This window comes from Sceloporus undulatus, chromosome 3, assembly GCF_019175285.1.
Source record: "Sceloporus undulatus isolate JIND9_A2432 ecotype Alabama chromosome 3, SceUnd_v1.1, whole genome shotgun sequence".
Classification (NCBI taxonomy): Eukaryota; Metazoa; Chordata; class Lepidosauria; order Squamata; family Phrynosomatidae; genus Sceloporus; species Sceloporus undulatus.
In genome coordinates this window covers 217090166-217114224 of record NC_056524.1, presented here as the reverse complement: position 1 = coordinate 217114224, position 24059 = coordinate 217090166, and the positions used below count along the sequence as shown (strand labels likewise).

General features: G+C 41.3%; 1 protein-coding gene across 1 annotated transcript in view; it reads left to right on the top strand.

Moving 5' to 3' along the window:
• Positions 1-24059, top strand: part of INPP5D (inositol polyphosphate-5-phosphatase D) — a 99623-nt gene that overhangs the window by 73728 nt on the left and 1836 nt on the right. The window contains 12 exon segments of the mRNA XM_042460630.1: positions 4387-4525; positions 7033-7141; positions 8044-8132; positions 8322-8403; positions 9383-9472; positions 9611-9724; positions 11593-11675; positions 17051-17138; positions 19568-19717; positions 20772-20862; positions 21237-21356; positions 22390-22641. Coding sequence (XP_042316564.1) covers positions 4387-4525; positions 7033-7141; positions 8044-8132; positions 8322-8403; positions 9383-9472; positions 9611-9724; positions 11593-11675; positions 17051-17138; positions 19568-19717; positions 20772-20862; positions 21237-21356; positions 22390-22641 — 1407 coding nt within the window.

The window sequence follows — 24059 nt, the reverse complement described above, 5'->3', positions numbered from 1 at the left end:
TTCGGGCCTGAACAGACAGGCCAAAATAAAGCTGCTTTGGGTCACTTTGGAAGTGTGCTGTTTAAATGATGCATGCATCCTAAGGAGCTGGAAGCCGCGCCAAAGACATGCTCTAATCCTAAGGACTGGAACGCAGCTTTGGTGCAGCTTCTGGCATCTTAAGATGGATGTGTCATTTAAACAGCATACCTCCAAAGAGACCCAAAGCAGCTTTATTTTTGCCTTGCCTGGAAGAACCAGAGCTCTCCCTTCAGCCACCCTCTTAAAGGGAGAGAGAGGAGCAGGTGAGCTCCAACTGCCTTGCCTGGAAGAACCAGAGCAATCCCTTCAGCCACCATCTTGAAGGGAGAGAGAAGGGCAGGCGAGCTCCAACTGCCTTGCCTGAAAGAAGCAGAGCCCTCCCTCCAGTCCATCTGCCTTGGTCCAGGCCTCAGAGGGAGAGAAGAATGCTGGACCTGATCTTCTCCCCCCTCACCATTCCCTTCTCCTTTTGTATCGTGTCTTTTAGATTGTAAGCCTGCGGGCAGGGAACTGTCTGGTTAAAAAATAATAATAAATGTAAGCCGCCCTGAGAGCCATTAGGGCTGAAGGGCGGGATATAAATACCTAAATAAAATAAATAAATAAATATTTTTGCCCATCTGTTCAGGCCCTTCCATACCTAAGAAAATCCTATGACATTCATGGAGTAGCCATAAGTAGCCAGGTGATTTGGAGGCATGTAGTCACATGGTAACACTACAGGAGACTGCAGTCAAGAAATCAGAGAAGTAGACAAGATCCTAAAGGATAAAGCATTAACGTTAGAATCATGAGCATTAAACAACTGAGCACTAAAGTTAGATTCATCCAAGCCACTGTATTCCCTATCACTAGGGTTGCCATAAGTCAAGACCTCCTAACTGGGACAAATGTAGGACAAATGTAGGACAAAATTTTCAAATGTAGGGCACATTTTTTTAAAATGGAGGACACACAAAAAATTGATGCTTTTTTTAAAAAAATCATATAAATGCATGTTTCTTAGGCATGATCAAAATGGAGGACATTTGGCATTATTCCTAGACAGATGAGAGAAATGTGCTTCCCTTTCTGGCCAAAAACCAGAAGAGGAGGAAGAGTGGAAGAAGAAAAGGAGGAAGAAGAAGAAGAGGAGGAAGAGGGGAAAAGGAGGAGGAGGAAGAAGAGGAAGAAGGGAAGGATGAGGTGGAGAAGAAGAGGTGGAGAAGAAGAGGAAGAGGAAGAAGATGAAGAAGAAGGGGAAGAAGAAGAGGAGGAGGAGGAGGAGAGGAGGAAGAAGAAGAAGAGGAGGAAGAAGAGGAAGAAGGGGAGGAAGAAGAGGAGGAGGAAGAAGATGAAAAAGAAGGGGAGGAGAGGAGGAAGAAGAAGAGGAGGAGGAAGAAGAAGAAGAAGAAGAGGAAGAAGAGGAAGAAGAGGAGGAGGCAGAAGAAGAGGAGGAGGAGAAAGAAGAGGAAAGGCTCTTTCCTCTGCCTGGGCGCCTCCGTCGCTGGCGGAGGAGGCAGCAAGGCAGGGGAAAGGGGCCTCGCTGAGGCGAGGCCCTTTGGCCCTGTCAGGCCGCCTCCCTCAACGGCAGAGGAGGCGGCAAGGCAGGGGAAAGGGGCCTCGCTGAGACGAAGCCCTTTGGCCCTGCCTGGCGTCCGTCGCCGGGGAAGTGGGAGAAATCCCAGGGGCGGGGCAAACCAGGGCAGGACCGTGTGGACCCGCCCCAAACCGGGAAAGTCCCACCCCCAGGCAGGATATGGCAACCCTACCTATCACCATATATAGAAATGAGAGCTAGACAATGAAGAAAGCAGAGAGAAAGAAACTCATTTGAGATGTTGTGCTGGAGAAGAGTGTTGAGGATACCATGGATGGCCAAAAAGACAAACAAATAGCTCCTAGAAGAAATCAAGCTTGAACTCTCCCTGGAAGCCAAGGTGATGAAACTGAGACTGTCATACTTTGGACATCATAAGAAGGCATGACCCATTAAGGAAAACAATAGTGTTGAGAAAGGTAGAATGCAGCAGAAAGAAAGACTGTGTGCCAGATGGCTGGACTCAATAAAGGAGATCACGGGCCTGAATCTGCAGAACCTAAGCAGAGCAGTGGAGGATAGGGGTCTTGGAGATGTCTCATCCAGAGAGTCGCCATGAGTCAAGGTCGACTCAAGGGCAGTTAACAACAACAAAATATAGCCCAAATAAATTTCAATTCAAATGAATGAATGAGTGTATTTCTTAGTACATAGTTCTAGGTTTTCCAGGTCAGGACTGTTCCAGGTCCTGAGAATTCAGGGCCAAAATTTGAGACCTAGTGATGATGGCCCTTTGTAATGTCACAGGAGACTGACCCTTGTGATGTTACAAGAGTGATTTTAAGAGGGGCAGCCCCTGGTGATGTCAGTAAGCAGATACAGTTAAGTGTCAGATGCAGCTGCGTGGAGTCTAACAAATAAGGACCATATAAATATTCACATACTTTTCAAGTGAACACTCTCACCTTGAGTTTCCTCCCCCTCGCCCTGAGAACCAAAGAAGATGGTTTAGACCCTAAGACTCAGGGTCATGCCTTGAGATCTGACAAGCGTAATTAATACACAGTGATGGACACTAAGAGACTGATACACTTATTGTCATACAATGCATTCACTCAAAGAAAAATCCAGAATCAGGCTTTCTGTTCCCAGTGTTTGACTGGGCAGAAATGATAATTTTTCAGTGGTTTGAAAGCCGTATTATAGAACTGTCATCTCGCAAGGGAACATATATCTTCATTTGTTCTACTATAGTGTTTGGTCAAAATTATATAGCACCTTTTATGTCAAGGTAAACCTGAAGGAAACAAAAGAAAAGAGTAGTGTTGCAATACATTGCTGTTTTGTTGTAATAATGATATCAGATATCATATGCAAGTACACATCTGTGCTTGGAGCAGTTTTGAGTATTAAAAAAATGAAAAGTGTGAATATCCACTTTTAGGGGCAGTGAGGAATGTATGGTCCTCCAAGTGTTATTGGTATACAGTTTCCATTAGCACAGCCATGATAGTGGATGATGAGAGTTCTAGTACAGCAACCTCTGTAAGGCTATCCCTGGATTAGAGGTATCTTTTTTAAAATATTGTAAAAGTAGCACAATCTTCTTTTCTATCCCTGTTATTGTAATAACACCTTTTAACTTTTCAGTCTTTGGCTTTCTCTTTAAATCCAATTACTCAAATACAGTACTAAGGTAAGTTAATGTAAGTAAGCTCTATAAAGGAAAGCTGCATGTCTTCTTTTCCATGTAACAATATATCCTGTAAATTCAAAGTCTTTCATAGGCTAATAATGGTGTGTGTGTGTGTGTGTGTGTGTGTATATCACAATGAAGGAAGTTTTGAATCATAGACCAATGTTTGACAATAATGTGTCAAACACAGTTAATGGAAGGAGACCAAATGATTTTATCATGGCATTGTTTGTGGAATTCCATATGTGACAGCAGGACTATGTATCAGCATTGAGACTGATTATTTTATTATTATTATCAAGCTCTATATATTCTTACAAGAGTATATTGTTGATATGGTTTGTATATAGCCTTATGCGTTAAGATCATAATGCATAAGGCTGTATACAAACCATATCAACAATATACACTTGTAAGTTGTATTGTTTATAGGCTTCTGTTGTTATCTATCCCTTGTGTTTCTCACCGTATTATTTACTGTCCTCTTAACACTTTTTAACTATCTGTTTGGAATTTCTGTTGCTCTGGTTTTCTGTTAGTGTTTTGCTGAGAATAATAAATAAAAGCATGGGAACAATATAATAAAATTAAGTATTGAAGGGGAAACTTCAATTGAGGTTCAAGAATGGAAGCATCATGAATTGAGTACAACACTTTATTTACTGACACAGTGGCAATCCAGATGTCAGCACTAAATGTGAGCAACTTGACACTGTAGCAAACTTTATACATACAGTATTTGGAACATCTACCTAGCAGCAGCATAAACCACATACAAAAATCATACAAGAGTTTTGGAAATATACATTAGCCAATCATGAAACAGCAGTCATTTAGCTATAATGGAAAATTACAAAGCAAGCACCATGTTAAAACTATTCATGTTAAAACTTTTTCATTCCTTTCAGGTTGTTATTGTAATAATTAGACAGTTGGTTGATGATAGGGTCAAAATACTCTGCTTTATCTGCTTCTCCTTTAGATTCCTATGCGCTTAAATAATTGCACCATCTAAACATTTCATTGATTCAGAATCCTTTTCTTTTAGCATAACTCTGCTATCCTTTAGTCTTAACATCAGCCTCTGGTCTTCCCCTTCAGTATGCAATAAAACAGTCTATTAAGCATATTTCTCTTTTTTGTTTATTAGGCGAAACCAGAATTATACAAGTATTCTGCGTTTTCTGTCACTCGGCGACAAGAAGTTGAATCCATTTAACATCACTCACCGCTTTACTCATCTCTTCTGGCTAGGAGACCTGAATTACCGCTTAGAGTTACCCCCAACGGTAGAAACCCCCTTTTCTTCTCTATGAAACTATAGTACTTAGCATTTGATGTGTTTAGAATACTTTGCACACATAGTTTTTACAAATACTTCTGTAAGTTAGGCCTGTATTATTATTTCCACCAATGAAAAATGAAGAGTTGAAGCAGAGAGGATGCCTGGCATCTATGAAATTGATAGATGAAAAGAAACTTGAACTAGGACCTGTCAACCTCTTCATTTATATAGGCATACATAATTTCAGTGGTGAACTCACTGCTGAAGCACTTTCACCTCATTTGCATCCATGCATAACGTTTTTTGGATTCAACTCCCAACAAACCTAGGTATTTTATTTTTTAGCTGAAGCATAACCTATACATCACCAATTGGCTGGCTCATATGTCAATCACAAAGTCACTTCTTCCCCTTTTCAGAGTAGGTTGTTAAGAAAAAAGTAAACACAACAACAACAAAAGCCTTAAAAAGTAAAGCTCTGAACTATATGTTGGGGAAGTTACTTAACTGGGATACATTTCCTAAAATCCCAAAGCAGTGGTCTTGTTTGGGAGATTTTGAGAGACATAGTCCAAACAAGTAACTTTCCTAATTTTAAGCAAGCATGATTGAAAATTCAAACATATCCTTCAAGTATGGTGAACAGATTACCAAGAAGAGGCACTTTCTATAATATAAGAGTCCATCCTTACTCCTGTCTCCAAATATCTCTCTATGGTACCTTTGTATTATTGCACACCAGGACTGCTTACAGACAATGTAGTTATTGTGATATCATAGTGGCTCATTCACTCATGTTTTACAGGGGGTCCACATGATGTTTGCATCCTATGGTAATATGTGTTTTCCAAGTACTGCTTTCATTCACACACACCCTCCCTCACCACCTAACTCTTTATTGAGGACAAAAATGTAGCACAATCTCTACAGGTATAGATGTCCTTTTGACTACCTTTCCATTCTTTTCAAAAGAGAGGTGTTGTTTCGATATGGCAGCCAGTGACCTATCAAACAGGTGTTCAGCATATGTTCAATATAACAAGCAAGTTGCATTTGATTTCTGGCCACATCATGAATTCCATAGAGTTTTCTTAGGCAAGAAATGCTCAGAGGTGTTTTGTCATTGCCTTCTTCTGAGATATCTTCCTTTCAAGTACTAACCTTGCCTGATTCTTCTTAGCTTCCAAGATCAGATAATAGCTGATGAATTCAGGGTAACCTTTGCATTCTGCCACGTGTGTGTGTGTGTGTGTTTTCTTAAATGTGTTTTCGGTAGCACTGGGATGTTCTCCTGTTATAATTTTTTTTAAATAATGTAAAATGGAAAAGTATTAAATAATACAAGATATGTCAAGGGAAAGTATTTTGTCCTAGAAGCCAAGAGGACTAAACTAAGACTGTTATGTTTTGGACATAGCATAAGAAGACATAACTCACTAGAAAAGACAATAATGCTTGGCAAGACAGAAAGCAGCAGGAAAAGATGAGTACAATATCACATTACAGATGGATAGACTCACTCAAGGAAACAGTCCACAAGACCTGAGCAAGAGCTATTGATGATGGGGGACTTGGAAGTCTCTCATTCATAGGACTGTCATGAGTTGAAGTTGACTTGACAGAAGTGAATACACACAGAGAGGGACACACACGATAACATAACCTGTCATTCTAAATAGCTAGAAGTCTCTTTGCAACTAAAGGTGGAAACTATGTTATTCAGAATCTTTCATCATCATCATCATCATCATCATCATCATCATCATCAATTTAGGTAGCACCACCAGTGTACAAGGGGCTTCATAAATTAAACAACAACAAAATATGCCTTGCCAAAAGCCTTACACACACACAAACACAGAGGAAGGAAAGAATAATGTAAATATAAAACTATACAATACAACTGTAAAACAAATGGTCCAGATAGAATACAAAAAAATACAGTATAAAATAAACAAACTGAAAAATACATATAATCCAAATATACAAGATGATAAAACAGTATTAAAACAATATTAAACTAAAACTGCAAAAGCGTTGGAAAATATTTTGCTTTAATTATGCAGCAGTAGGCTTCACATTGGATCAGAGCACTTCTTCTCTGGTGGGACAGAGTTTTCAAAACCCTTTTCCTATGTGCCACTTCCTTAATCTAAAGCAGCATGTCCCATGTTGCTATGAGTGCCCACAAAATAAAAAATACAGGGGGAAATAACCCTCCCTAAAAAAAGAGAAAAAAACCTCCACCCAGCAACAAAACCCAGCAGCATTTGAAAGTCTGTATAATCTAAATCAGAAAACATTGACAGAGAAAGGTATTGTGCCAAATCAGCACTGCAGCTCAAGCCAAGGGAGAAAGTGTCAAAATATGCAATGACATATCAGTTGATGCTGGACTCTATAATGGATTTTGTGGCCTCAGATGTCATACTGCTGTCTACTAGCAATTTATTAAAGAAAATAAGACAAGAAGGGGTACATCTACCATAACGATATTTTCTCTCTTATCAGGAAGCAGAGAACATCATCCAGAAAATCAAACAGCAACAGTACACAGAACTGCTGAATTCTGACCAACTCCTCATGGAAAAGAAAGATCAAAAGGTGTTTCTGCAGTTTGGTAAGATTATACAGGCTGCTGCTAAGCCTACAAATAGACACTGCTTTTCCTTGGCTCTTCTTTTCTCTGACCATTGGGAAAAAAAACTCTTATAAAGAGTTAGTCAATGAGAGACAAAAATTTCATTGTTGTTCTTGTTTCAGAAACTGTCAATGAGCTGGTGTATCTTTGGCAGTTCCTCATATATATCCACATGTGTATTAATACATGTACACACACTGCAATATAATCCGTAAAGAAAATGACCCAATCAGTTTGGAAAGATATCACGCAGTAGTAGCAGCCATTAGTGCCATAAATACATAGTTGCTGTGTTGTGTTGTGTATCTTCAAGCCATTTCCGACTTATGGAGAACCTATCATGGGGTTTTATTGGCACGATTTCTTCAGAGGAGGTTTGCAATTGCCCTCCCCTGAGGCTGAGAAAGTGTGACTTGCCCAAGGTCATAGCCAAGTGGAAATTGAACCCTGGTCTGCAGAGTAATAGTCCAACATTCAAACCACTATGTCACACTGGCACAGGATAATTTTCATTGGGTTACATAAAATGGATGTAATACAAACTGTAAAACTAATTTGAACCTGAGGGTTGAATTTAATTTTAAATACATTTTCTTGGTAGGGGTCTTCCAGAATTGGCCAGGGCCAAAAGCAAAGGGGAGGATCAAACATGCCAGCAGTAAAAACCTCTAATAATTAAGTTCTAAGAGAGGCAGTTCAGCCTTTTAGAATGACCCAAAAGGGGAACTGCCAAATGATATCATGAGGAGAGGAGTAGGAACGCCTAAGGAACCTCAGGGGACTTGACTAGGAATTTTAGAGGGCCTAATTTGATTCCAACGCCAATGGTTTCCCAGCCCTATTACGATGTATGCACTAATCAGCCCTTTAATCTATTTTAGAGGAGGAAGAAATAACATTTGCCCCAACCTATCGTTTTGAAAGGAACACCCGGGAGAACTACGTCTACACTAAGCAGAAAGCAACAGGGGTACGCCATATATTCTAGCATATTGTAATGTTTCAGGTGGTATCTGATGTCAAAACTGTTTCTCTTTTTAGAGACAGTAGAGTGAAGGAAAGATAACCGAGAGCAGCAAGCTCATGGTTGTTTTGGCAAAAGAGGTTTTCTTCTGACAGAGTGATGTGTCCTTGATATTGATTCTTCTTTTGTTTGCAGTTGAAATACAACTTGCCATCCTGGTGTGATCGAGTGCTCTGGAAATCATATCCCCTGGTGCATGTTGTGTGTCAGTCTTATGGTGGGTAGATAACAGATTGAAAATAGCAGCAAAGCTGGTTTAAAAGGAAATGAATCAGAGCAGAATCTGTGGAATTGCCTTTCACTGCCAAGTTCTTGACGACAGATACATCCTATCCTTTCTGGCTTGGAATGTGTGTTCCCTAAACTACAATATATAGTGGAAAATGGAGAGGAAGGATAGGCCAAGATTAGCTATGAGGACAATGCACTTTGTCAGTGTAAGAATGCCTTCTTCAGCCCTATTACTAAGCAAGAAGAGCTAGTCTATCAAGGCCAGTACCTGTGCGGTAGACTACTCTCTGTCAAAAAATAACTGCAACATGAGCCTGCTGATGTTCTATAATAAACAATTCCAAAATTCTCAGTGACTAGTTAGGGAAGTGGATCCCAGCCAAAGTCTCTTGGGAAGTGCCTCATTAGCTAGATAGTTAGGATGCTTATAGGCATCTTTCAACAAGAACTCTCAGAACAACAACAACAAAAGTAAAATCACAGTTAGTAAATCCTAAAAGTTACAACAATAATAACATTACAGAACTATATAATGCTATGAAGCTACAATTTCAGTATACACTTAAAAGATCTGGATTATTGCCAGTTGCTGAAATGAAGATAAAAAGCAAAAATCTTTAAGGAGTGAATTCCAGTTGTGGAGTTCCACAATAAGGGTGGCCTCATCTCCCCTATGTCAGGAAGTGAAACAGTCTAGGACCCCCAGAACTATTTGTATACCTTGGCAGGTTCATGTGACAACAATTTGTCCTTCAAGCCAACCGACCGCAAGCTGTTTCAGGCTATGCTGCATGGCTTGTGTAATGGTCATATGGGTTATTAAGTCCATCTAGTATACAATTCTTCTTAATGCTAAGTCTTTTTAAAAAATATGGATCATTGAGCAAAGTCCAGACAATGATAGTATTCTGCCTTCCTTTGGGAGGTCAAGAACAAAGGTCTTTAGGACTTGCCTTTCTTCTTAGGATGCACCACTGATATCATGACAAGCGACCACAGTCCTGTCTTTGCCACATTTGAAGTTGCTGTTACCTCACAGTTTGTTTCAAAGAATGGTGAGTAAATGTAAAGCAAAGTTTTTTTCTTTGTTCTTTATAAAGAAAAATGTGCTGTATCAGAATGTAGCCTTTCTTTTAAGAGTCTTCTGAAAAGTACTGACTTTTAACCTGCACAGGTGTTGTCTTTTTCTTCAGATGATAAATACACAGACTCTTCAGGACAGATTGAATTCCTACACTGCAGTGCTACTCTCAAGACAAAATCACAGACAAAATTCTACATTGAGTTCCACTCCAGCTGCTTAGAAAGTACAGTTTCTCCTGTCTTTTTGATGATAAAGAAGTTTATCATAATTCTTCATTTATTTGGAAGACTGAGTCTCTCTCTCTCTCTCTCTCTCTCTCTCTCTCTCTCTCTCTCTTCATGTGGACAAGTCCTTTACTTATTTTGGTTTGGTTTGGTTTCTTGTCTCCTAATTGCAGAAGTCTGGTTTTTGCACTGGCAAATAAATAAATAAATAAAAAATGACCTGGAGAGCTGGTATAAAGATTATCTGATCATACCAGGAGCTGACACAAAATGTGTATGGATCTCTCCAAACTAAAATCAGAAAGAACAGAAACAAAATCTAGACCTTTCTCATAATTTTTATCAGTTTGGATTCATCCTTAACTTTTAATATATGTCAAAATTCAAAATGCCCCTTAAGCCTTTTGGTGATGGGTGTGGACAACTTCATCACTTCATACCCTCCAGCATTTCACAGATGTAAACCAGGACATATGTGGCCATGCAGCATCAGAATGTGGCCAAGATGGCATACGTTATTAATGAAGAAGAACACACAAGCTAGGAGAGACTGCAGAACTTTGCTTTTGCCTAAACCTGCTGAGAAGGGAAAGATTCCCTGCCTCTCCTCTCTGCATTCTCCTGTTGAGTTAATTGAGTTTAAACTAGTTTTACACTTTGAACTCAACTAATGTGATTAACAGGGTTTATCTCTGACAAACTGGGGCAGTTATAGGGAATGCCATTTTGGGGGGGTCTGGGAGTTTTTAAGTCCAAGAGCAGCCTTTTAAAAATCAGTCAGTAAGCCAAAAGGCACTTCTGCTTTTAAAAATAGCCCCCTCCAAAAAAACCTCAATCCAGACCAGGATGAAAGACACACAGAGAGAGACACACATACACAATCTACTGATCTCAAGATTCTGAGTTAAAAAGAACCTCCACAACTTCAAACCTCCAAAATTACAAAAATCATTGAGGGGTCCTTTGGGACCTGACAAAACAGCCTTGGGAAGGTCACATAGAGTCCACAGGCTGTACTTTATTCACCCTGGTCATAGTGCCATTCAGACAAAACAATGCAAAAAGAGTCATAGAAACAGACTGTCCCTGTATTATACAAAATGCCCTTTCATTTAACTGGAACTTAAATTTGAACTTTGCAGCTTGGCTGCACTGTGAATTGCACCCAGTAAAAGCAATTCAGGGAAGATCAAAAATCAATGTTTGTGAGAGAGCTCAAACAACTGCACAGTGATGATTCTGTAAAGAGAACTGTACATTACTTAAAATGCTATTTATGAATTCCAGCATCTGTGGTGGCTGTGTACTGAACAAGTTCATGCCCAAAGTGCGTTGATTATGTTGTGCCCTCTTGGGGGTCAGACTTGAAAAGGAAATAGCATACCTGTACTTTACTCTTCCTGTTATTCACATGTCATTGAGCTCTATTAACCCAGCTCTGCACACACACATGAAAAGGAAATATTTTGGCTGCACAGAGATTTGCATACATTTCTATGGTAACCATGTGTTAGGAAGCTTAAATTAGAATTTTAAAATACTGCTATCTTGAGTAGCGTAGGAAGAGCTGTCATGTTCTCTTTATCCTCTTGTCCACACATGCACTGAGCCTCCTTATGTCTTTCTTAACAGGAATGAAGTAATAAAAAAGACAATAGAATAAGGTCATTTGTAAATATACTATGTATATACTATGTATATTATTTTAGAGAGATCCAGATACCTGCAGGTGTTTTCCATTCTATTGTCTAGAAAGAGGAATAATGAACAGTTTCCCTTCGTTGGCAGGTTTTTATTTTTGCAAATGTGGGTGCTTGTTGTACATTTCTCAGCTGGTAAACTACTTTCTCTTCTAACACTTTTGCAGGCTTTGTAAAGAGCAAGGAGGGAGAAAATGAGGAAGGAAATGAGGGAGAATTAGTGGTAAAGTTTGTTGAAGCCCTTCCTAAGGTAACCAAACATTTTTTTTCTATTTATTTTAACAAGGTTGTTACATCTGTCAATTTACAGTACAGGAAACATATACTGGTTTATTCAAAAGCTGATTTAGGGTATATCTGAAAGATCACATAAAATGCATACTGAATCATAATTGTTGCTTGTACAGTCTTTCCCCAACTCTCTAATAAATGCTGTAACCAGTCCCCAAGGGACAGATTACAGACAAGAAAATTATCTTGCAGCACATCTTTGCCACTGTTAGTTTCACTTCCTTGATGTTCAAGAAGGAAGTGAACTTGGCAAAACTCCTCTTTTACATTCTGATGAGGCTGGTCACAGCGGAAGTGGGCAATTTTTAGGAGTTGAGGAGGTTGTAGTGACTGGTCTATAAAGAATTTTTTGGGGTGAGACATGGCACACACACCATTGCCCCTCTGCATCCAGGAGGGGATGATGATGATGATGATGATGATGATGATGATGATGATGATGAGAAAATAAAAAAAATGGGGAGAGAAAAAAGAAGGGAAAGTATTATAGAAGGGAAAGGAAGGGGAAATACATAGGATATGAATATTGGGTAGGCATCTATATTAATATAAGATGACTATGTTTCTAAAAATAGATTTTATTGAAGCTGACATCTTTAAAATATTCATGCATGTGTATCTGAAGCAGTAAGGCCATTGAAATTCTCTGAAGATGCCAGCCACAGATGCTGGCAAAACGTCAGGAAAAAACTCTTCTAGAACATGGCCATATAGCCCGGAAAACCCACAAAAACTATGGATGCCAGCCATGAAAGCCTTTGACTTCACAGTGATAGAAATGTTTTAAAAGGTATATCAAGGATTACCTCAACACAATTTCTTAAAGAAAATTGGATCTGGGGCAGAAACACTGGAAAGACATCACTGGTCATCACTAGTCATTCTTGGTGTCACTGGTGTGATCATTTCTCAGTTCAAAGGCTGAGATGGTGGTGTAGGGATGGATCTAGCTGCATATTGTAAATGCTTGTAAAAATTGTAATCTAACTGCTTCAAAAAACAGAGATTCCCACGGCAGGACTGCTGCTGAGAAAGAAAACACCTAGATGATCTGCAGTAAAGGAATTCAGCTTCACTAATGGTGTAAGATTACAGATAATCAGAAACTTAAGATCAGGCTAGATGAGACACCTTACACTACTCAGAAATGTGTGAAAGGTTTTCTGAAGTAATTTTGAGGCATAAGTGGCTCACTTGGTGCCCTGGTGTGTAATTTGGTCCTCCCTTCCTCAGTGAAATCCAGACTAGTTTCTCTATGCTTGAAATTTCCCAATGGGGAAAATGTATTTTCTCCCCAATGCAAGTGACAAGCATGGATGAAGTCCAGAAGTGGGCTGCAAAGAATTCAAAGCTGGCTGATGCTTTAGATCAGACCTTCCCCACTTGCAGTTTACTTTCAGAAGCCAATCACACAATTAATACTTTGTAATAATCTTGTCTGTTTTTGTTTTGCCCTCAAATGACCTAGTTGGAATATGTTTTTAATTCTAGGTAGGTCATAGAAAGCTTTGTCGGGGCCCTGCTCCAAATCCTAGCATTAAATTAACTTATGGGTGGTTAAATAGCAGAGATGGAAGAACATGTTGATATTCAATTCCAGCTGGTGTCCTTAAAAGGGTTTCCAACCAAGTGCTGCCAAAAGGAATGTAGTAATCCCAATTAGTTGTACATAGTATGTGACATTCCAGGCTCCTACTTAATAATATGACAAAGGACAAGAATTAATTATTGTCTTGCCTCTACTTAACAAGCTGTTATGTTGGCATCTAGTGAGGGACTCCCAAGACAGATATCTGGGTAATTTGAAAGTTCTTTGACTGTTGTTGGCTTGTGGAATATGAGCCTAAGGGTTTTATCATGCCAGCCTATTATCCAGCCATGGTCATGCTACTTTGATAACAGTCTGGCCTTATTTCTTATCACACTTTCCCCCACAATAGCACTTTGGTGATCCATGTTCACATGACCTGTTCTCCACACTGCCAAATACCACATTTTGGGAGGAAGAGTGGGAATGAGCAATCATGGCTGTCAGCTGCCTCCTGAAGCCAGTTGCTGTGTGGATTGCACAGGATTCAGGAAGACACCTGTGGAAAATAGATCACTGCTCTCCCCCACCCTCCGCAAGTTTGATGCTGCGGTGTGTATATCTACAAAGGAACCCTGTGTGATCATGGTTGCCAGCCACCTTCTGAAACCAGCTGCTGTGTGAATGTGCACACAGAAGTCAGCTTTGGGAAGGTGTTAACTAGTGTGATCACTGCGAGAAGTAGAAGAAGGGAGGGAGTAGCAGAATCACATTCATTCACATCACGTGATTGCCTGAGAAGTGGAAATGGAGCGGAAGAGACCTATTGCATGAAGGCAGTAATGGAATAGCAGTGAGACTGAGAGCCTTTTGACAGGTTTTGAAAAGGTGTACTGCAGTAATAGCAATAGCAAGTACATTTCTATTCTGCATATCAGTGAACTAACACTCCCTAAGTGGTCTACAATGTGTAAACTAAATGTCCCCAACAAGCTGGGTACTCATTTTAGCAACCTATGGAAGGATGCAAGGCTGAGTGGACCTTGAAGCCCCTGTGATTGAACTCGCAACCTTGTGGCTGCCGTACAGGCAGTTAACTAGCGTGTCATCAGGGCTCCCTTCTGAATGGAATACAAGGCAGCAACAGGACAGACGCGGCATTTATATGATAAGTACCAGCCAAAGATGCTTTTATCCTGTTAAAATTCTGCATTTCTAGATTTGTGTGATAAAGTCCTATGGATCGCTAATAGCCAGTGCCTGAGTTGTTTTGAACTTCAAAGTTTCTGGGTGGCATTGATTTCCAGTGCTCTCTTACTATAGTATTGGGGGGGGGGGGGGACAGAACAAGCAAATGGTACTAAGAAAGTGGGAGTAGTAGAAGCAGGAGCTCAGAAAGGAAGAATGGAAAAGAGAGTAGGCCAGATGAATGAGTTGAAGGGAAGGTGATTCTGAGGGCAATGCTGGAAAAGGAAGGGGAAGGAATGATACATGGACAGGAGCTGCAGAGGTGAGGAAAGATAACAATTGCATCTTGACTTTAAAATGCCATGCCACCACTTTAGCTGCAGACTTCTAATCCATGTAGCTGTTATGGATGTTTATCACTGCAAATATCTGCATGTGGGATGGAATGTATGATAAAGCTGTTAAAGAGGAAGAGGAGGGGGGAAATGGAGAAAGCTGTCTTTCTATCAATCACAGTTATTCTTGTTGATGAGTCATCTGGATTTTAATCAATTAATCAGTCAGTTGTGCCTATTACAAGACCCTACTACAGTCAGATGTTCCTATTACAAGACATTTACGTTTAGAAAGCTCTCGCTTAGAAGACCACCTGAGGATTAGGATAGTGCCTACTTCTAGCTAAGAGCATGGTCTGTAAGCTAGAAGTTTGCTGTTAATGGGAGGGAGCATCCAGTAGATTCTTATCAGAAGGCATCATCCAGGCAGGCCAATGGTTAGGATTTGAAAGAGAAGATGTTGCCAGTGTAAGACTGATGATAGGGAATCAGGTCAGATGGTCAGATGGATGTGGGCAAGATCTAACCAGTGCCTGTTGAGCACCTTCTCTCTCTGGTGAGACTCTAGAGCAGGCGTCGGCAACCTACGGCCTGCGGGCCGCATCCGGCCCGCCGAGGCAGCAGGACCGGCCCCAGCCCGGTCCTGACGCTGATTGCTGCCACCGATTGCTACCCTGCCGCAGCTTGGGCGCCGCTCTGGGTGCCCGCGGGTGCCTTGCTGCCATCCTCCTCCTCCACTGCGCATGGCCATGCAGAGGAGGCAGAGGAAGAGGAAGGCAGCGAGGTCTGGGGCGGAGGAGGCGAAGGTGGAGGCGGCGCCTCCTGCACGCAGCTGCGCCACCTTCCCCGCCTCCCCACGGCCGCTAGCTTACCCCTCGGCCTGCCTGGGGCCCGGGCTCCGCTCAGGCTGGGAAGGAGCACGAGGAAGAGGAAGAGAAAGAGGAGGAGGAGGAGGATGAGAAAGCAGAGGAGGAGGAATTGGGAAGGTGAGTCATTTCAGGTCTGCCTTGGTTTTTTTTAAATTAATTTTTTAAAATATACAATACTTATTTTTGTTTTTTATTTCATTATTTTTATTACTACTTTAAATAGGTGTCAGCAGTCTTGGGACACAAAGACTGACACAAAGAAAAGAAACAAGCATTCATGCATATATAATTTTCAATAAAATAACCACAAAGCATCCTATCTCTACATAGGTACTGTGTCACTAATGAGCAGGTCATATTTCTAGAGCATCTGTACTAAACAGGTCATGTACTACTATACTATTATTGTCCTGCATTGACTAGCAACTCAAAAACTGAGCAGGGTACATGTTTCAGCAGAGAGATGTGTTTTAGAGCTTGTGATGTCAATAAGGCACCCAGAGTACAGGCACTCTGCACAACCCTGGAAAGTGAAGTCGAAGGCTTTCATGGCCGGCATCCATAGTTTTTTGTGGGTTTTTCGGGCTATGTGGCCATGTTCTAGAAGATTTTCTTCCAGGCAAGCATTCTCTGAAGATGCCAGCCACAGATGCTGGCGAAACGTCAGGAAGAAACTCTTCTAGAACATGGCCACATAGCCCGAAAAACCCACAAAAAACCCTGGAAAGCCTGCAAACTGTGCCAGCCACCAGCCAGTTCAGGCACCTCTTTATTTATCCTTGTGACTCCTTTACATCAACATCTGAATGTCATCCCTGATGAGATGAACAAAAAATATTTTGTTTAGTGTATTTTCTTTCACACATTCATGTACTGTATATTCATATTTTAATATTTTAGATGGAAATAGCTCTCCTCTGCCATCTCCTCAGGCAGAGGCTCCAAGCACCCTTTTCACATTTCACATACACTATTTTGTATTTTACCACAACGTTGTAAGACAGCAGTATCTGCTTCTTGTAGATAATGGACTAAGGCCAAGAGAAAGAGGGACTTGCCTAAGACCACTTTATCTTTGCCATGGATCTAGTGACTCCACCATGGCAAAAGTAAGATTTAGATTTATGTCAGGAACTTCTAGAGTTGTAGTCACTGTAATTCAGTGAGCAATACATTGTAACATTTGAACTCACAAACAGCTGTAGGGGGGAAAAACAGCCCTTAGACTAATATCCTGGACGCAATTTTTTGGAAGTAAATCTATTAAATGTAGTGAAACTCACTCCTGTAAGTGCATGCGGAACAGCAAATTTATTACACAATTGAAAAAGAAAAATTAGTTTTAATTGGGATAGATTTTATTCATACATTTCTATCACTAGTTTTACTAAGCTCTTTAAGCTTTTTCTTGCAGCTTACACCCATTATTTCAGATCCAGAGTACTTACTAGACCAACACATTCTGATCAGCATCAAGTCATCTGATAGTGATGAATCTTATGGTAAGTCTTTACCCTGAAGCTTATACATGTCTCATGCTCTACATTTTTTTTTCATATTGTTTAGAGTGTGTGGGAGAATGACAGCAGAAAAGTACAGATTCCTGGACGCTGCAGTGGTTTTTGCCCTATTAGTATATGTAAATAAAAGCATATGTAAATAAATCATACCTTTGCATATTCCTGAGGCTATGATTCTTAGACGAAGAAGCATCTTCCCCATCAGTTTATCCATCCCACATTCTCCCCAAAGACCAATGCTTAATAGAACTATGTGGTACAGAAATTAGTGTTTCTTGGTAGTAACAATATTACTCAGGCTTCTAAATCATGACTGGATAAGGTAAATTGCACTATGCATAGTTAGATAACATAATACTGTTATCTGCATGCCCTATAATGAAAGCAAGACCACAGTGTTGGTGGCACCTCATTGGATCTGCCAGGTGATATACAGATCAGGGCTCTTTTGTCTTTAATAATTGTGTTAAAGAGGGAATTTCAGCAGGCATTGCTGATGTGACCTGTAACCCCTGCTGAAATTCCATATTCTATACAACCATTAAAGGTACAGGAGCCCTATTCTGTATTTTACCTGACAGCCCTAAACCTAAGTGAATATTTAATTATTGCAATTAATAGGCAATATTTGGTCCTTCAGATGTTATTGCACTTCCACAATCCCATGCCATTGGCTATAATGGCTAAGGCTGATGGGAGTTGTAGTCCAGCAACATCTGGAAGACCAGATATTCCTCGCCCCTCCCCCCCATGTAAATGCTTTCTCACCAGATACAACACATTTGATAGGCATAAAAGGATGTGGGCTGCTGTGGTCCTTCAGATGTTTTTGGCTTACACCTCCCACCAGCCTCAGTCAGCATAGCAAATGATGAGAGATTGTGGGGGGTGCAGCACAAAAATGTCTGGTAGGGTACACTTTCCCACCCCTGCACTAGAATATGCTGTTTCTCCTGCCGTGACAGTAAAAATAATCTCTGTGTTCTTTGTGTTCAGTGTGTGGTTTATATATCATTCCACTCTCTCATGGCTGGGATTCAGGGTAGCTTCTAACATATTTAAATCAGATCTCAGCATTAAGCTGACATTGGGAGTAATGATTCCACTTAACTTTTTTGGAATTCTGTAGAGCACAATCTAGTACAGGCATTGGCAACCTATGGCTCGCGGGCCGCATCCAGCCCGCCGAGGCAGCGGGACCGGCCCCAGCCCAGTCCTGACGCTGATTGCTGCCACCGATTGCCGCCCCACCACAGCTTGGGCGCCGCTCTGGGCGCCCACGGGTGCCTTGCTGCCATCCTCCTCCTCCACTGCGCATGGCCATGCAGAGGAGGCGGAGGAAGAGGAAGGCAGCGATGTCTGGGGCGGAGGAGGCGAAGGTGGAGGCGGCGCCTCCTGCGCGCGCCCCGCTACCTTCCCCGCCTCCCCACGGTCGCTGGCTTACCCCTCGGCCTGTCTGGGGCCCGGGCTCCGCTCAGGCTGGGAAGGAGCGCGAGGAAGAGGATGAGAAAGAGGAGGAGGAGGAGGAGGAGGAAGAGAAAGTGGAGGAGGAGGAGGATGAGAAAGCAGAGGAGGAGGAATTGGAAAGGTGAGTCATTTCAGGTCTGCCTTTTTTTTTTAAATTTTTTTAAAATTAATTTTTTAAAATTATACAATACTTATTTTTGTTTTTTTATTTCATTATTTTCATTATTTTTTTATTTTATTTCAATATTTTTATTATTTCTGAAGGCAAGACAGTGTGACTTTTCAAAGTGCATTTCTGTGTATTTTCGGTGCATTTATTGCTGAAAGGTCTGCTTTAACAATGATAGTGGTGATGATGATGATGATATCAGTCAGCACACCCCTCCTCCTCCTCTGCAGCTTCAGTGGAAGCTCTGCCCCTGGTGTGTGGCTCTGCCCCTGGAGGGTGGAATCTCCACCCCTGGCATGAGGCTCCACCCCCAGAGGGTGGAAGCTCCACCCTCCGCTTCGGCCCCCCAGTTGTCTGAGGGACAGCAACCCAGCCCCCGGCTCAAAAAGGTTGCCTACCCCTGATCTAGTACATGGCTACTGAAAAAGTAAGTTTTATTTCATTGAGTGAAATTTACTGCTGGGGAAGCAGCAGGAGCAAGAACCTGCCATAGCTACTATTCTGAGTTGCTGTCCAGCATTTTCTGGTGACTGACACAATTCCCACCAAGGTATACAGCCTTACCATGAAGTCCTTATGCCTGTTTATTGGACAAAAGCCATTGTATATTCAGCTTACTGCCCTTTAAGCCCACATAGAAATGAAGACCCCTCCTTGTTTAGTCTGAGTTGCTACTTTATTCATTCGTTTGCTTTCTATTCCACCTTTTTCCCAAAATGGGACTCAACATGGTTATTTCCATTTTGTCAAAATCAGATCCTTTCTCCTTTTCTAGGTGAAGGCTGCATTGCCCTTCAGAGTGGAGCCACTGAATCCCAAGTGCCCATCCAAACTGTACTCACACACCATGGGGAAAATACGGGTGTCTTCTACGGGGAATTTAAACTACAAACATCCCAAGGGAAACAGAGAGAAAAACTATATGGTAAGGCACTGACTCTACTGAAATAGTTGGAGAAGCTTAAATTCATCAAGACAAAGGCCAATGACAGTGATGATAATGAATTACAAATGCCATGAATTTCGCTGTATTTGGTTACACACACACACAAAAAAAAAGGCAGGGGAAATCTGTCCACACAGGCCCACAGAAAGGGTGGAGTGGAAGTGTTTTCAGATAATCTCCTGCAAGGAAAATGTAATTTATGTAGGTAGGAGCCTGAGTCACTGTGAAATCCTAAAGAAAAATCCTGGTAACAGAGTGTATAAGAGTATATGGCTTCTAAAGTCAGAAAGATCATCCTCCCCCTCATAGGAGAGAGGCACAAAAACATCCAGTGATAGGTTTCCATTTCCTTTTCCTGCTTCTAAAACATGAACAGAGAAAGGGGGCCCTCTGCCTGGTTGTCAGTAATATAGACTTCAGAGTTTTTTATTTTACTTTTCTATTTCAGTTTTAAAACTGGGAAGAACAGGGTGACCAGATGTCCTAACCACAAAGAAGGACAAGGTACCTTAAAATGTAGGAGGACATGATCAAATAAAAGCTAAAAAACCACTAATATAAATGTAAATTCATGTTTCATAGTCATGCTCAAAATGGAGGACATTTTGGAATTCCTCCTGCACAGAAGGCTGAAATGTAGGGCATATCCTGGAAAGGGAGGGTATCTGGTCACTCTGGGAAAGAAAGTCTCCCACACCCTAACAGTCAGATCTGTAAAAAAAAGTAAAATAGGAAAAGGAAAGTCCTGTGAATAAAAAGTGGTGCTAGAATTCCTCTTTACTCACATGACAATTGCAGGATAATTGCAAAATCGCACAATATTGTGTGATAATCTTCACGTTATTGTGTGATATTGACAGGAGCATCTAGTTAGGCTCCTGTCTTTTTTGCCCATATGATAAAGTCCGAAGACAACCAAAATCAATAGCTTTGATGCTGAGAACAGACATTAGCTTTTAAGAGATTTATAACCTGAAAATTATAAACCCATAACCTTACACACTCTTAATTCTTTTGTATCTGTTTTCTTCAGATTTTGTAAAGATTGAACGGGATGAGACTGCTGGACAAAAAACAGCAAAGAGCTGTGTAGACTATTGCAGAGAGTGGGAGCAGACAAATAGGTAGGTTTCAGGAGGCAGCTAATTGCTTGTGTGCAAAAGTGATTGACGTGATGGCTGAACGTGCCCTCAGGCAGATCTGGATTTGCAAACAGTAGTGTGCTTGTTGTTGTTGTGTGCCTCCAAGTCATTTTTGGCTTCTGGCGACCCTAAGGGTAACGCAAAACAAACAAGTTGATCTGGGAGCATTGCTTACATACAGCCCTTCCTGACAAACTAAAGAAAAATAATCCAAACATGTTAAGAACTTTCTCTGAGTAAGGTAATGGAAAGTACAGTAATATCTGCTTGGAGAGAAAAAAGCACCATGTTGCTAGTATGTTTGAAAAAAAGTGGGCACAGATTTTGTCACTCACTAACCTGCCTTTTCCTTAAAGGGGTACTTCATCCAACAGAAGATCTACTCACTTGATGGCCAAAGAAGCAGCAGCCATGGCTCGCTTTCGAGGAACTCCAACAGTGTCTCTAGATGAGCCATGCAAAGAAGATCTCTTGCGGTAACCCCATAGCCTCACATTAGGGAAATTGTAGTCCACACATTGCATTGATTGTATGTCTTGCTGTCACATCAGGGACATACACACACATATACATCATTCCCAGTGGTGAATGAGGAGGATTTTTAGGGGGACTCTGCAAAGTCTTTGTCTGAAATGGTGGTCAATTGGTGTTGATCTCTAGTAGCAATCAAGTGGCAGTTAGTTTGTACTGGCTTGGGAAGCTGTGGAGCTCAGGTTGGGTGCCAAAGGCTCATGTCCAGCACTTCCCATGAGTTTGGGTTCTACATGCAATCCTTAAACTTATCTACCATCTTGGAAAATACCATCATGCACCACCACCCCCACCCCCCTTTTGCACAAGAAATGTGTTCTAATATAAAAAATGTTAACAAGCTTGTTTATTGAAGCATTGTAGTTGTAAGGAATGTTTCCTTTTGTATATTAATTATATTTTTGCTGCATAGCCTGGAATTGGCAGTCTAAAAAGGTACTTATTTCCATAGCATCAGAAATAGTCCCACTGCCTTAAACCAGGGAGATCATCTAGAATCTAGAATCTGGTCTTCAACATTGCAGAAATAGAGCAGTTTGATACTATTTTAACTGTCATTGTTCCACCCTGTGGAATCCTGGGATTTGAAGTTTGGTGAGGTATTCAGACTAGTCTGTCAGAGGGCTCTGGTGCCTCTTCAAACTACAAATCCCAGGATTCTGTAAAACAGAATCATGGCAACTAAAGTGGTGTCAAACTGCTTTATTTCTACAGTGCGCATACATCCTAGATCAGCTCTTTTCTGTAACTAACTCATATTTTGTAACTTTCTTCTTCTCTTCTCCCTTTTTAAAAAATGTTCCTCATGGATCCTAATACAATAAGACCCCAACTGATGCCTAATCAACACAACCCACATGAAAGGATAATGATCCCTTGTGCCCAAATAAGTAGCTAACAAATAGGACAGGTGCATCACTATTGTAACTGCATCTTCTGTGAACATTATTTATGTTTTTCTTCCATCACCTTTTTCAGCTGTACAGCAGTCACAGATACCAATAATACCAACTATTTATGGACTGCCACTGCCTCTCAGTCATTCTCTGCAACAGGTCAGCTTAAACAGATCCCTTCACCAGACCAAGTGCCTGCCTTCTGGAGTTATGATCCACAATCCAAAGACAGCCCCTCTCTGATGGGCCTAGAGTCTCCCACCACACCTTCCAATCTGTCACCAGGCTTTCAAAAAACATCCACTCAGCCTACAAGCAACCGAAAGGATCAGCTGTGAGTTTTCTGGTTACAGATGCTATGATTTCATCACATTTTCTTTGCTATTTAGTAGAATAATTCTCCAGTGTTTTGAATGATTAGTAAGTGCTGGGTAGAAACTAATGCAGGCACCTTTAAATTACAGCCAAAATGACAATTTGTCCCCCTTTAAATGTTGACTGCATCTCCCATCAGCCCTATCGAGCAGAGCCAGTGGTGAGGGATGATGGGTGTTGCAGTCCAACAATATTTGGAGGAACACAAGCTGCCAAATTCTGAACCTGTTGTTGTTGTTGTGTGCCTTTAAGTCATTTCTGACTTATGGCAACCCTAAGGCTAACCCGTCACAGAGTTTTCTTGGCAAGAGTTGTTCGAATCTTGAACAAACGGCCTTCCCCTGAAGCTGAGGACATTTGACTTGCCTAAGGTCACTCAGTGGGTTTCAGGGCCAAGCAAGGAATCAAACCCTGATCTCCAGAGTCATCGTCCAATGCTTAAACCACTATGCCACACTGGTTCTCAATTCTAAACAACTGAAGTTAAAATTTGAAATGAGGTGCCATCAGCACTGAAATCTATGGCATGGAGATACAATTCTTCCTCACCTAAGCAATGCAGATTTTATATGCTGTGGAATGAGATGAGCTGCTATGGCTCTTCTGCTATGGCCTACCCCTACATTAGAAGTGAGAGTGACAGAAGCTCCTTTCTGGTGCTGTTGGTGTTTACAGTGTGGTCTATAGCCAGCTTGATGGTTCTAGAAATCCCTGGAATCTGAAGTGTGTCCAGAGGAGGGCAACCAAAATGGTGAAGGGTCTGGAAATCCATGCCCTATAAGAAGTGAGTTAGGCATCTGGGTATGTTTAGCCTGGAGAAGAGACGGTTAAGAAGGGATATGATAGCCCTGTATAATTATTAGAAAGGGTGTCATATTGAGGATGGGGCAAGCTTCTTTTCTTCTGCTCCAGAGATTAGGACCCAGAGCAATGAGTGCAAACTACAGGAAAAGAGATTCCACCTCAACATTAGGAAGAACTTCTTGCCAATAAGAGCTGTTTGACAGTGGATGACGCTGCCTGGAGTGTGGTAGAGTCTCCTTCTTTGGAGGTCATTTTTCAGGGGTGCTTTGATTGTGTTCCTGCATGGCAGGGGATTGGACTGGATGGCCCCTGTGGTCCCTTCCAACTCTATGATTCTATGAAATAAAAAGGCCAACAGGGAGAGGACCAGCCTCTATGATTCTATTGTCTGTACCATTCCTTTCTCCCATGGCTGGGATGCAGGGTAGCTTTCTGGAGTGCTATATAGAACAATCCTACATGTTGCTACTGAAAAGTAAGTTTCACTGAAGTATATATAGCTGAAATGGGAACTGTACAGGCCTCCGGATGTTATTCAGCTTTAGCCTGCATAGTCAGTACTGGAGAACTGTG